Consider the following 14,105-nt stretch of genomic DNA (forward strand, 5'->3'; position numbering starts at 1 on the left):
ACCATAGTTCCAGCAACTCACATGTAATAATTCATGTAGTCATTATTATCCCCATTTTACATATAAGGAAATTCAAGCACAGACAGATTAAATAACTCCCCCAAGTCTACTCGGGTAGTAAATAGAAGGGCTGGTACCCAATCCCAGACAGAATCTATGCCCTTACCCCCTATTCTACACTACCTGCTGAAATAAGGTAGTGTATCTTGCCATCCACCCAACAACAAAAAAAAATCCACAGCAAGAACTCGTTCAGTTAGACCAATGGTTCTCAACTAGGGGCTATTTAGCACCCCTTCTGCCCACCCCCAGGGGGCACTGGCAGTGTCTGGAGACAATTTTGGTTGTCACAACTGGCAGAGTGCTGCAAGCATCTAGCGGTTAAGACCAGGGATGCTGGTAAACATCATATAGTGTACAGGACACACCCACAGCAAGAAATTATCCAGCCCCAAATGTGAATAGTGCCAAGGCAGAGAAACCTGGATTAAGCAGCATACTAAAATAATAGTGAACTTCTAAGAAACACTCCGACGTACACGATGATGGTGGTGGTGCACTACTGCCTTCACGGTCACTTTGGTGGAGAGCTTCCTGCGGGTGGAGTCCCAGGCATGGACAAGAAAACTCATCTCTGGATGATGAAGGTGTAAAGGCCGTTTGACTGTAACCACGCCATCTGTGCCCACTTTGAATCGGGTGTCATCAGAAACATAGACTGTCTTTGGTAGACCGGTGCATCCTTCAAAACTCACTGCAGGGCATAAATCACAGTGATTAGGAAACTGAGGAGATTAAAGAGCATTCCTTCTCTAGAAATCAAACTTCATTCATCCACCAAAAGCCTGACTCACACAAAACAGGCACAAGTAAAACATACCATAGTCTGGTGACAGAATAGCAAAGATATCAAAGTAGTGGATGCCATCATTATGTTCTTCACAATTATAGGGCGACTTAATTGTGGTCTGATTCTTTTCTCATCTACTTGGAGACTGAAAACAGTAAGCTGTCTAGAAAGTAACTTCTTTTCAATAACAAAAAAGGGCCTCTCCTTCAGATGGCTCTTGATGATATGAAAAATAACTGAGATAGAATATCTATTGAGTCCAAAAGTTTGAGACCTAGGTACAGTGAGATGCTGTGGATTAACTACATTTAAATAAACAGTTTACATTTCAGTAAACAGCGGCAGATAATAAGATGGAGGCATCACAGCTACATGGTTAAGAGTAAGGACTTAGGCAAATTTTTTAACTTCTCTGAGCCTCAGTTTCTTCATCTTCAAAATGAGGGTAATTATGGTGCTTACCCTCCAGCCTCCAAACATGGTCTTATTTTCCCTGGCAAGGGTGGGGCTCAAGTCCCAGCTCTGCTTATTAGCTCTGTGACCTTGGACAAGTCATTGAATCTCTCCATGCCTCAGTCTACCCATCTGTAGAATGAAGTCATCGATAGCAACTACCTACTAGGCTTGTTTTAAGATACATAGAACATGGGAGTTCCCTGGCAATCCAGTGGTTAGGACTCCACACGTGTGACATGATCAAAAAAAAGAAAAAAAAAAGATACATAGAACAGTGCCTAGCACATAATAGACACTATTAAATAAAAATTTTAAAACAAACGTAGCTTTGGTTAATCATTTATTCAATTTTCCACAAAAGACATAGATAATTGTGATATTCATTAAGTACTGATTATATGCTTATTTTCCGAGGCATTGAGAGGTAATGCCTGCTTGCAATCTGAGGCCCAGTGGAGAAACTCATCACTGTCAGTTAGGGGAGACAGTGAAGATTTCATAGGAAAGTCTACCTGAACATACAACACAGCAAGACAAATGCAAAAGACAGAAGAGAACTACTTAGGTGGGGGAACTTAGGATCAGTGGCTTAGAGACAAAACTATTTAAAGTTTTATAGTTTTTAAAGTATTAAAACTTTAAAAGTATTAATACCCAATGCTGGAGAAGCTGTGGTGAAAAGTGTCTGCACTAAACATCAGAGTCCCAAAAGACTCATTCGTTCAACAGGCTTCCATCAAACTATTTGTCAGAAACTGTGCTGGGCTCTAAGAACAAAAAAAATTCTGTGAACAAATAGACAAGGCACCTGCTCCCCTTGAGCTTACACTGTTGTGGAAGAGATGGACATGTAACAAAACCAAATCTCAGGTAGTGACAAATGCTAGATATAAAGGAATTAAAGAAGGTGATACAAGAGTGACAGGGGAAGAGGAAGGTGTGGGGAGGGTGTAACTTATACTGGATGGTGAGGGCTGGCCTCTGTGAAGTTGGAGGCGTCTTAGTTGAGACCTGAAGGAGCCAGCCTTGCAGAAACCTGGCTCAAGGGCCTTTCAGGCAGAAGGAACAGTCGATAAAACAGTTCTTTCTGGGAAACTCTCAAGTTGGCCAGTTCTCCTCCCTTTCAAATAATCGCCGCCTCATTCCTCCAGTGGGCGTTCGATTTTGTCCAAGAGATCTTTTATAAAAATTCCTACTTTTGTGCCAATTTTGCACGGCTAGACACCTCTACATGCGTAAGGATCAGGTCTCTGTCAGAAAGCCCTAAGGCCAGTTATGATGTCTAGACTGCAGTTTTCATTTCTTCCACTAGGGGCCACCCTTGCAAACTTTTCTGAAACCAACAGCCCCACCCTTGCCAGATAAAGTAAGACCATGTCTGGGGGCAGGAGGATATGTACCATGATTATACCCAATTTGAAGATGAAGAAACTGAGCCTTGTGGGATCTTAGTTCCCCGACCGGAGATTGAACCCGGGCCCTCAGCAGTGAGAACGCGGAGTCTTAACCACTGGACCACCAGGGAATTCCCTGCCATGTTCTTACTGGGTGGCCTTAAGCAAAATGCTTAACCTCTCTGGGCCTCAGTTTTCTCTACTGGATCCTGAAGGATTCCACCACTGAGCGAGCACACCTCTTCCGGGTTTTGTGAGGATTAACCAAGACAGTGAATGTGATCACATTTCGAAAGTGAAAGAACAAAGCAAGTGGAAGGGGATGAGGGTGATTTCTGTGCATTTGAGTAGACAAGCTAGAGGACAAGCATTTGCTAAATGAACAGATGAACCAAAAAATGACAAAAGAAGAAGAAACACAAAATCCTTAAAGGATGGGCAGACACTACCCTTTAAGTCTAAAATAGGAATTTCTTTTCAAACTACCAAAACAAAATGTTTTTCTAATAACCTTCCCCCAACCCCACCCCAGCAGAAGTAATGGAGGCACCGGACTGTGTTGGGGGCTTGTCATATTAGCAGGTAACAAGAGTTGCCCTCATTTTTCACACTGAATTCCTTTTCCCAGCCAGCCCAAATCTGGGCAGTTGGGACAAGCATGATTGGACTTGCCAAGGGTGGTGGCCTGAAAAAATGAAAATGGTTTTGCAAATAACTTAATGCAAGGCTCTTAACCTGCTCTGGGGCATCTCGTCCGAATGGTGGTTAAGCTCCGCCCTTTGAGAAGTGACAGAAGTAGTGTGCCCATGACAGGCAGGCTCAACCTGAATTTCTAGGTGCTCATTATCTTTCTGTGCAACCTGAGCCTCTGGGCTGACAAACTAGAAATTATAGGAAAGACCAAGGGGATCTCCAGCTCCGGGAAGGCTCTGGGAAGCTTGCTTTCAACCCTGGCAAGGGCTAGGCAGCATCTCAGGGTACGGTGAACACTAATGTTAGCATGTAGGAGGAAACAAGAATAGCGAACTGTAGAAACCAGAGGATCAGTACATGGGAATTAGGTATATTTGAACATTTCCACATTAAAAAGTTAAACAAAAATAAAGCTAGCAAAGGATGAAGTATTCTTTAAGTCAGCTTGTCCTTTCCTAAACTTGTTATTTGGTCACTTGGTTTAGAAACCTAATCCCAGTGACGAGAGCCAAGAACCCAATGGCCATCTCTAAACGGGAAGATCTTTTCAACACCATATCATCATTATCAGCATCAAAAACTACACATTCAACTAACAGCTTCAACTACCTTTTATTCACTATTTTCTTAATATTTAAACAAGTGACAACACTATGGGTCAGGCTCTCTTCTAAGCACTTTACAAATATTAACTCGTGTCATCCCAGAACACTTCGAGGTTGCTACCAGCAGCATCCCCTTTTTAGAGATGGAGAGACTGAGGCAGCTAGTTAAGTGGCAGAATGAGGATTGGGACCCAGGCAGTCTGAGAGTTCACGTGCCTAACCATTCTTCTCGTGCCTGTCTCTACAAGCCAGACCCTTGTCCTATGCTCTTTTTTTTTTTGCGGTACGCGGGCCTCTCTCTGTTGTGGCCTCTCCCATTGTGGAGCACAGGCTCCGGATGCACAGGCTCAGTGGCCATGGCTCACGGGCCTAGCCGCTCCGCGGCATGTGGGATCTTCCCGGACCGGGGCACGGACCTGTGTCCCCTGCGTCGGCAGGCGGACTCTCAACCACTGCGTCACCAGGGAAGCCTGCCCTATGCTCTTTAAATCCAGTTTTCAGATTGAATCCCCCGCCCGCAGTCACCCTTTGGTATAGGCATCACCATCCCTATTTTCTTTGCCCTGAATTAAAGGCTGGTGGGAGGAGGGGCCGGGCTGTCAGATCCCAACGTGAGTGTTCTTCACCACTGTTCCCATATGCAAAATGGGGATGGAATACTTATTATGGAGAAACAAAAATGAAAAAAGACATTCTAGAACAGGAGGAATTCTACACAGCAGGAGGTTAGCAGTAATTTGAGTGGAGGTGGAGGTAAGATTGAAAAAAGTACGATTGGAGGCAGTTTTTTTAAAACGTGCTTTCCTTAGATGTTTCTGTATTATACGGTGCGTTACAATTACAGTAAATTACTTTTTAAAACAACAAAAGTAAGAGTGACTTAAAAAGTATCTTTAACGCACTGTGACTCTTCTTTGTTGTTATTCATCCTACAAGTGCCCCCATTTTCTTGCCAATTCTGGCAGAAGTAGTAGCTTTAATCTACTACTTCTTCACTCTGCAAGAGATGACTGAAGTTCAAAGAAAAAGTAACCCCAAGTCCACGAAAAGCTTTTTGGTCCTGGGGCAGGCTCTGAGCGCTCAGCAACATTCTTTGCTTGGAATTGCCATTGTGCCACGAACAGTCCTGCTTGAAGGATCCCGTTTCTTCTCCCACCCCCACCCAGCTGGAATGTGAGTGGGTAGGAACAAGACAGTCTCCTAAGCCTCCATATATTTCAGGGAGATAGAAGGACGGGGCCTGCTATCAAAGCCAGCTAACCATAGTTGAGTTATCTGGTAACGAGTGGGATAACCCAGTCTCTTAGAAGCAACTACTTGAAAGTAGTGTTTTCCCCACACCACACACAAAGGGGTACCTTACGGGTTGTCTCCCACTCCTCAGAAGGCATTTCCCATAGCTAACACCAAAGAACACTGCATTTACCTTTGTTTCAAGGACCGCTGGACCTCAGCGTTGGAAGAGAAAATTACCTACACAACCCCGAGGGCAAGATCAGAGAGCCTTCTGAGGCTCCTGGAGGTCCCGGGGCCACACTGCCATTGTGTACCCCCAAATCAAGGGCTTTGGTTTCTAACTTAAATACTCAAGATAAAGGACAAGAAGTCTAAGTTGATGGATGAAAGGCACCCTGAGGAGACAGACGTGTGTCACCTAGCTGGGCAGGAGTCCCTTCTCACCAGTAAGCAGCAGTGTTTGTAACTCCAGCCACAAAGCCACAATTCTCCATGGGTACCACGTCCTAGAAAATTTCTTTCTAGGTTCCATTTTCTTTGATGGCACTGGGCGATTCTAGGATGTCTTCCTTTGGTGGTGTCCACAAATTTACTAACCATTCCAAGTTTAATGGGCACCCACGCTCAGCAGAAAAATAATTTTATGTTTAAAAAATGGGAGGGGGCTTCCCTGGTGGCGCAGTGGTTGAGAGTCCGCCTGCCAATGCAGGGGACACGGGTTCGTGCCCTGGTCCGGGAAGATCCCACATGCCACGGAGCGGCTGGGCCCGGGAGCCATGGCCACTGAGCCTGCGCCTCCAGAGCCTGTGCTCCGCAACGGAAGAGGCCACAACAGTGAGAGGCCCGCGTACCGCAAAAAAAAAAAAAAAAAAAAAAAAAAAAAAAAAAAAGGAAGGGAAAGGATGATGAGGCCTCCAGTTTGTCCACACTCGGGGGATGTTGAAGAGATTCAAGTTGCACTAGGAAAGCTATCTTCTCAGTCCCGATAAGTCTCCAGTTATGTGTGTCCGTTTGCTACTGAGAACTATGGACAGTAACACAGCCTAATAGCCTGACTACACATAGTGGCGGCCCTGGGTGGTAGACTCCAGCAGCCCTAGCTTCTAAACGAGGAAGCAGTCTCAGAAGCCTCAGTGAAGAGACTTGGCCAAGCCACACAGCTATGAAGTGGCAGAGCCTGTGGTCTGATGCCCCATCAGGACTTAACCACCAGGCAGCCTGTCTCTTGGTTTGATGAACCATTTGCGAGACTAGTTGCTAGCTGAATGGCCACAGGGAAGTTAATTCACACGACAGAATGGGACAGGTGGAGAGTAAGCACAATAAAAATAGCTGAGTTTCCCTGACCCCATCTTCCCCTGACACACACTCACTCCCTCCCTCTCTCTCTTTGAATGAATGTGGCACCTTGGAAATCCAGTTCCAGGGCCTCAGAAAAACGTAAGGACAGTCAGGCAGCCAAGCAAAGGAGGAAGTTTTAAACTTTAGATTCAAGAATGTTCCCCCTTAGGCCACCACGTTACATAAGCTGAAATAAATCAGAGCTCCCCTGATCAGCCAACTTAACTTCCAGACAGTTTTCTGGGGAAGTTGAGCAGCTCAGAATATCACATTGTGCAAGCACAACTTGCAGGTGTGTTCACAGAGCCCGTGCATTGTGCTCCCAGGGCGTCCTCGGCTGGGGCACCCGCACCCCGTCAAATTGCCCTTGTAGACCGGCAGCTCCCATGGGATCCCAGGGATGAGAAGTTTATTTTCATGAAGCTTATTTTGTTCTTTCTCCCAGCCTCCCAGCATGTCCTTGCCCAGAACAAATTATAAGTGGACTCCATCTTCATTTAACTCACACCCTAAAAACAGATGTCAACAACGGGCGCTGCCTGGGTGGGACGCAAGGACCAAAGTCTCCTCCACTTCTGTTTCCATCAAAACAGACTGGGGTGGGGCTTCCCTGGTGGCGCAGTGGTTAAGAATCTGCCTGCCAATGCAGGGGACACGGGTTTGAGCCCTGTTCCAGGAAGATCCCACATGCCACAGAGCAACTAAGCCCATGCACCACAACTACTGAGCCTGTGCTCTAGAGCCCATGTGCCACAACTACTGAGCCCACACGCCGCATCTACTGAAGCCCCCGTGCTCTAGAGCCCATGCTCCACAACAAGAGAAGCCACCACAATGAGAAGCCCACACACCGCAACGAAGAGTAGCCCCCGCGCACCACAACTAGAGAAAGCCTGCGCAGAGCAACAAAGACCCAACGCAGCCAAAAATAATAAATAAATAAAAATAACTAAATTAAAAAACACTGGGGTGGAGAGGGGAGCATCAGTACGCAGAGAAAACAGTGAGGTTGCAGATGAAGGACAAATTAGCCCAGGCCCCTGCAAGGGGGAGCCCACAGGATGAAGGGGTGATCCATCACCCTGGATTCTTCCCCCTTTGTCTTAAGGTTACTCATGCCGCCTGGGTCACTCCGGCAGCGCATGTTTGCTCCCAGATCGTGTTTCTGCTTGGGCTAGCACTGTTTTAGTTCTCAGACAGCAAACAGCATGGATGTTGATCGTAATCAGCCCCATGAAAAATGTCATAAATGGCACTTCCACAGTTGGTTAAAAGCCAGTGCAAATACTTTTATGGTTTTACATCTGTGTGAACGGGGTCAAACTGAGTTAAGGTCACATCCCAGCTTTGCTTCTTAGGTGCCACTGTAGGCAAGTTACTTTGACTTCCCTTGAGCATCATTTTCCCCATTCTGTAAAAGGAGACATCCTCATTTCCTTCAAGGGACTGATTCAAGGATTCTTTCTTCAGCAAATATTTACAGAGCCCTTACTCATTGCCAAGCATCATTCTAAGGCCTGGGAAATACAGCAGTGAACAAAGCACAGTTCTGCCCTCGTGGGGCTTACATTCCAATGGGGAAGAGATAATTAAAAAATAAATTATTAAGTGTCAGGGGCTTCCCTGGTGGTCCAGTGGTTAAGACTCCACACTTCCAGGGCAAGGGGTGCGGGTTCGATCCCTGGTTGGGGAAGTAAGGTCCCACATGCCGTGTGGCACGGCCAAAAAATAATAATAATAATAATAATAATAAAGTGTCAGTAATGAAAAGTGTTAACAGAGAAAAATAAGCAGGTAAGGAGGTTCCAAGGCTCTGTGCAGCAGCAGGGCTGGAGGGGGCAATTTAATAAAGGGCATTTAGGGAAGGCCTCAAAAAGAGGCATTTGAAGAAGATGGTTCCAGCTTCTGGCTGCGTGCCAGAGCAAGGGACTGAGCCACGTGGCAGCGTGGGGCAGCAAGGAGCAGAGTGTCGTGGCCTGCTCGGCACTGCACACCCTCTTGTGCTGGGCCCCGTTCTGGTGCTGAAGACCCAGGCGTGAACACAACAGGTAGTGATCCCTGCCCTCCTGGGGCTCACATTCTAGTGGAATGAGAGTAACACTAGCATGGGGGTCCCACTCAGGCCTAGGAGTGGCGCTGGCTCCTGTGCTTCCAGTCTAGAAAGGCCAGTGGGTCTCCCCAGTCCCCTTCCCCTCCTTGAGATCAAGGCCAGAAAAGAGTTCAGGTTTAAATCCTTTGCCTCTCCAGGCCTCTCCTGGACGGTTCAGAAATGAGCCCATTGATAAAACCTCACTCTGTTTAATCTCAATATTCCTGCCTCGGTGGGGCTCTGGTGGCTCAGCTGGAGAAGGGGCGGCTTCTCTGCTCAAGTCCGAGACCGAAGGCTTGGCTTCAGTTTTCCAGGGTGGAGGCTAACTGCCAAGGAGCCTCATCTCCATTCACTTAAAAAAGGGAGGCAGGGGCTTCCCTGGTGGCGCAGTGGTTGAGAGTCTGCCTGCCAATGCAGGGGACGCGGGTTCGTGCCCCGGTCCGGGAAGATCCCAGATGCCGTGGAGCGGCTGGGCCCGTGAGCCATGGCTGCTGAGCCTGCGCGTCCGGAGCCTGTGCTCCGCAATGGGAGAGGCCACAGCAGTGAGAGGCCCGAGTACCGTAAAAAAAAAAAAAAAAAAAAGTGGGGGGGAGGCAGGGGAAGCAAGTGAATACCACCACCTGCCTGCTGCAGAGGTGGACAGGGACCTCTTCGCCCTCACAGGGAGCGAAACTGGTTTGGTTTCATCAAAAAGAACAAGCCCTCTGGCTTACACACTAAATTGGAGGAGTTTTATTATCCCTGCGCTGCCTGTTAAATACACAAACACCCTACTCACCTGAATAAAGGTGATAATTGATCATTCCCACCGGATGCAACCCAGCAAACATTCCTCTGGCCAGGTTGGGCAACTCCAGGAACTGTTTGCTTATTGATGAGAAAGAAAAGCCTCCCTTCCACACCACAGATACTGCCCACTTTTCCTTTCTGGTGGGTTCCCCAAGGCCAGGGAGGGCCCTTCTCCCTCCCCCTCCTGCTGGCCCCTCACGGGAAGGGTCGGCCGACAGACCTGGGATGGGGGACTGGGTCCTAGGCCCCAGTGCCCCGGAAAGGGCTCTCCAGGTTTCGGTCGCCCACTTGTGAAATAAAGCACTTTGACCAAAATACCTCTAACCTCATCTCCATCCAGGGTCTAGTGTAATATGTCCTGCACAGAGACTCTCCTGGGGAGCTTTTTAAAAATAACCAGGCCTGGGCCATGCCCCAGGCTAACTGTTCTCCAAGGCTGGCAAAGCCCCAGCATGGGTATGTTTTAAACCTTCCCCCAGGCGCTTGGAGCACCCAGTGGGTGGAGAATGATCCTACAAAGGCTTCCCTAGGAGAGGCAAGAGGCAAAATAACTTATCATAACAACCAATGAGGGAAGTATCACTCTCTCTGGTTTATCAGTAAAGTCTCAGAGATATTAAGTGACTCTCCCAAGGTCACACGGCAATGAGCGGCAGAGCTGGGATTCAAACGCAGATCTGGCTGGTCCAAAGACCCACAGTCGGAAGCCCTGCATTGTCCTGATTCTCCTCGGCCTGGTCTGGTCTTCTGGGTTTCAAGGCCTCTTTCTTTCCCCACCTCTGTCTCTCTTACAGTAGGACGCAAGCACATTCAGTGATTTCCCTTCCATTTACTGTGGGCTGTTGGATGCTAACGTGATAGGAAAAAACACACTCATCATATTCCTTAGTCACTTCTTATCAGGGTGCTTTTGTTACCCACATCTTTTTTTCCCCCAAATCTTAGTCTTTTGTTTTGAATTTCAAAAGCAGTACCTTGCATATATTAGAGGGAAAAAAGTGACAAAACACAGATGACATAGCAGCATTATTCATTACAGCCAAAGAGTGGAAACAAACCAAATGTCCAACTGAAGAACAAACAAAATGTGGTATATCCATACAACAGAATATTACTCTGCAATAAAAAGAAAGTAATTACTATTACAAGCTGCACCATGGATGAACATTGAAAACATTATGCTAAGAGAAAGAAACCAGTCACAAAAGACCATGAACCGTATGGTTCAATTTATATGAAATACCCAGAATAGACAAATCTATGACTGAAAAATAGATTCGTGGTTGCCTAGGGCTGGGGGGTGGGTAGGGGGAGAGCCAGGGGGTGGCAGGTAAGGGCAAGGGATCTCTTTCTGGGATGATTAAAATGTTCTAAAATTGTTTGTGGTAGCGCAACTGTGAATATATCGAAAAGCCATTGAACCCTACACTTATTTTATTTATTCATTTATTCATTTATTTATTTATTAATGAGGATGCAGCCTGGCAACAAATGGCACCAAGGACCATTCTTTTTTTTTTCCGTTTTTCTTTTTTTTGGCATCTCATTTTATTTATTTATTTATTTTTATACAACAGGTTCTTATTAGTTATCTATTTCATACATATTAGTGTATATATGCCAATCCCAATCTCCCAATTCATCACACCACCACCACCCCACACCACCTTCCCCCCTTGGTGTCCATACATTTGTTCCCTACATCTGTGTCTCTCTCTCTTTTTTTTTTAAATTTATTTATTTATTTTTGGCTGTGTTGGGTCTTCATTTCTGTGTGAGGGCTTTCTCTAGTTGTGGCAAGCAGGGGCCACTCTTCATCGCGGTGTGCAGGCCTCTCACTGTCGTGGCCTCTCTTGTTGCGGAGCACAGGCTCCAGACGCGCAGGCTCAGTAGCTGTGGCTCACGGGCCTAGTTGCTCCGCAGCATGTGGGATCTTCCCAGACCAGGGCTCGAACCCATGTCCCCTGCATTAGCAGGCAGATTTTCAACCACTGCACCACCAGGGAAGCCCCTGTGTCTCTATTTCTGCCTTGCAAACTGGTTCATCTGTACCATTTTTCTAGATTCCACATATATGAGTTAATATATGGTATTTGTTTTTCTCTTTCTGACTTACTTCACTCTGTATGACGGTCTCTAGGTCCATCCACGTCTCTACAAATGACCCAATTTCATTCCTTTTTTATATAGCTGAGTAATATTCCATTGTATACATGTACCACATCTTCTTTATCCATTCATCTGTCAATAGGCAATTAGGTTGTTTCCATGACCTAGCTATTGTAAATAGTGCTGCAGTTAACACTGGGGTGAACGTGTCTTTTTGAATTATGGTTTCCTCTGGGTATATGCCCAGTAGTGGGATTGCTGGGTCATATGGTAGTTCTATTTTTAGTTTTTTAAGGAACCTCCATACTGTTCTCCATAGTGGCTGTATCAATTTACATTCCCACCAACAGTGCAAGAGGGTTCCCTTTTCTCCACACCCTCTCCAGCATTTGTTGCTTGTAGATTTTCTGATGATGCCCATTCTAACCAGTGTGAGGTGATACCTCATTGCAGTTTTGATTTCCATTTCTCTAATAATTAGTGATGTTGAGCAGCTTTTCATGTGCCTCTTAGCCATCTGTATGTCTTCTTTGGAGAAATGTCTATTCAGGTCTTCTGCCCATTTTTTGATTGTTTTTTTTTTTTTCTTTTTTTTTTGTGGTACGCAGGCCTCTCACCGCTGTGGCCTCTCCTGTTGCGGAGCACAGGCTCCTGACGTGCAGGCCCAGCGGCCATGGCTCACGGGCCCAGCCGCTCTGCGGCATGTGGGATCTTCCCAGACCGGGGCACGAACCTGTGTCCCCTGCATCGGCAGGCGGACTCTCAACCACTGCGCCACCAGGGAAGCCCTGGGTTGTTTTTTTAATACTGAGCTGCATGAGCTGTTTATATATTTTGGAGATTAATCCTTTGTCTGTTGATTCGTTTGCAAATGTTTTCTGCCATTCTGAGGGTTGTCTTTTTGTCTTGTTTATAGTTTCCTTTGCTGTGCAAAAGCTTTTAAGTTTCTTTAGGTCCCATTTGTTTATTTTTGTTTTATTTCCATCACTCTAGGAGGTGGGTCAAAAAAGATCTTGCTGCGATTTATGTCAAAGAGTGTTCTTCCTATGTTTTCCTCTAGGAGTTTTATAGTGTCCAGTCTTACATTTAGGTCTTGAATCCATTTTGAGTTTATTTTTGTGTATGGAGTTAGGGAGTGTCCTAATTTAATTCTTTTCCATGTAGCTGTCCAGTTTTCCCAGCACCACTTATTGAAGAGACTGTCTTTTCTCCACTGTATATCCTTGCCTCCTTTGTCATAGATTAGTTGACCATAGGTGCATGGGTTTATCTCTGGGCTTTCTATCCTGTTCCATTGATCTATATTTCTGTTTTTGTGCCAGTACCATATTGTCTTGATTACTATAGCTTTGTAGTATAGTCTAAAGTCAGGGAGTCTGATTCCTCCAGGAATCAGATTCCTCTGATTCCCTCAAGATTGCTTTGGCCGAATCCTACACTTTAAATGGGTATAAGGTATGATGTATGAATTATATCTCAAAACTATTACCAAAAATTTAAAAAGAGAGAAATAAAAAAAGAAGAAGAAGAGCCAAAAGCACAAAGCACTCGTGGTCCCAATCACGCAGAGAAGCCACCATCAATGCTTCAGATCCTGGTCCACCCCTTTCCTGATTCGCTTACTTCCCCTAATCCGCACCTCATGATATCCTCTGCTTTTCTAAAATTAGGGTATGAACACTACCCTATTTTTAAAGATCTTCTTTCCCAATTTTCTTCTGTCTCCCCATTTTCCCATCAAAAAAAATTCCAACTATATAGTTATTAGGATAGATAAAATATGGTATAGCTACTCAGCAATAAAAGGGAACAGAAGGGACTTCCCTGGTGGCGCAGTGGTTAAGAATCCGCCTGCCAATGCAGGGGACACGGGTTTGAGCCCTGTTCCGGGAAGATCCCACATGCTGCAGAGCAACTGAGCCTGTGTGCCACAACTACTAAGCCTGCGCTCTAGAGCCCGCAAGCCACAACTACTGAAGCCTGTGCGCCTAGAGCCCGTGCTCCAGAACAGGAGAAGCCACCGCAATGAGAAGCCCGCGCACTGCAATGAAGAGTAGCCCCAGCTCTCCGCAACTAGAGAAAGCCCGTGCACAGCAACAAAGATCCAGCACAGCCAAAAATAAATAAATAAATTTTTAAAAGGGAACAAAATACAATAGCATAGATAAACCTTAAAGGCATTATGTTAAGTTAAAGAAAATGACAAAAGTCTGCAAAAGACTATCAGCCCTGGAGATAGGATTCAGTTAGTCTGGGGCAGGGCCCAGGCCTGGGTATTTTTAAAAAGCACACAAAAGACATATTCCATTTATATGAAAATTCTAGAAAACTAGAGACAGTAAGCAGATCAGTGGTTGCCTGGAGCTGGGGTGGGTGTGGGCTTGATTGCCAACAGGCACAAGGGAACTTGGGAGGTGATAAAAGTATTCTAAAACTGGGTTGTGGCAATGGCCCCACAGCTGTGTACATTTATAAAAATCATCTGCCTGTATGCTTGCAATGGGTAAATTGTATGGTATGTAAATTACATCTCAATGAATCTG

The 14,105-nt window shown here is 45.9% G+C and overlaps 1 protein-coding gene across 2 annotated transcripts in view; it reads right to left on the reverse strand.

The window, feature by feature from the left end:
- The window catches only part of CDH1 (cadherin 1), a 91,549-nt gene that overhangs the window by 29,260 nt on the left and 48,184 nt on the right, over window positions 1–14,105 (reverse strand). For both annotated transcript variants that reach the window (XM_082606992.1, XM_082606991.1), the window contains one exon: window positions 540–754. In XM_082606992.1, the coding sequence (XP_082463118.1) occupies window positions 540–754 (215 nt within the window). The remainder of the gene's footprint in view (window positions 1–539; window positions 755–14,105) is intronic.

The sequence above is a fragment of the Mesoplodon mirus genome, assembly GCF_964341445.2.
Source record: "Mesoplodon mirus genome assembly, chromosome: 19".
Taxonomy (NCBI): Eukaryota; Metazoa; Chordata; class Mammalia; order Artiodactyla; family Ziphiidae; genus Mesoplodon; species Mesoplodon mirus.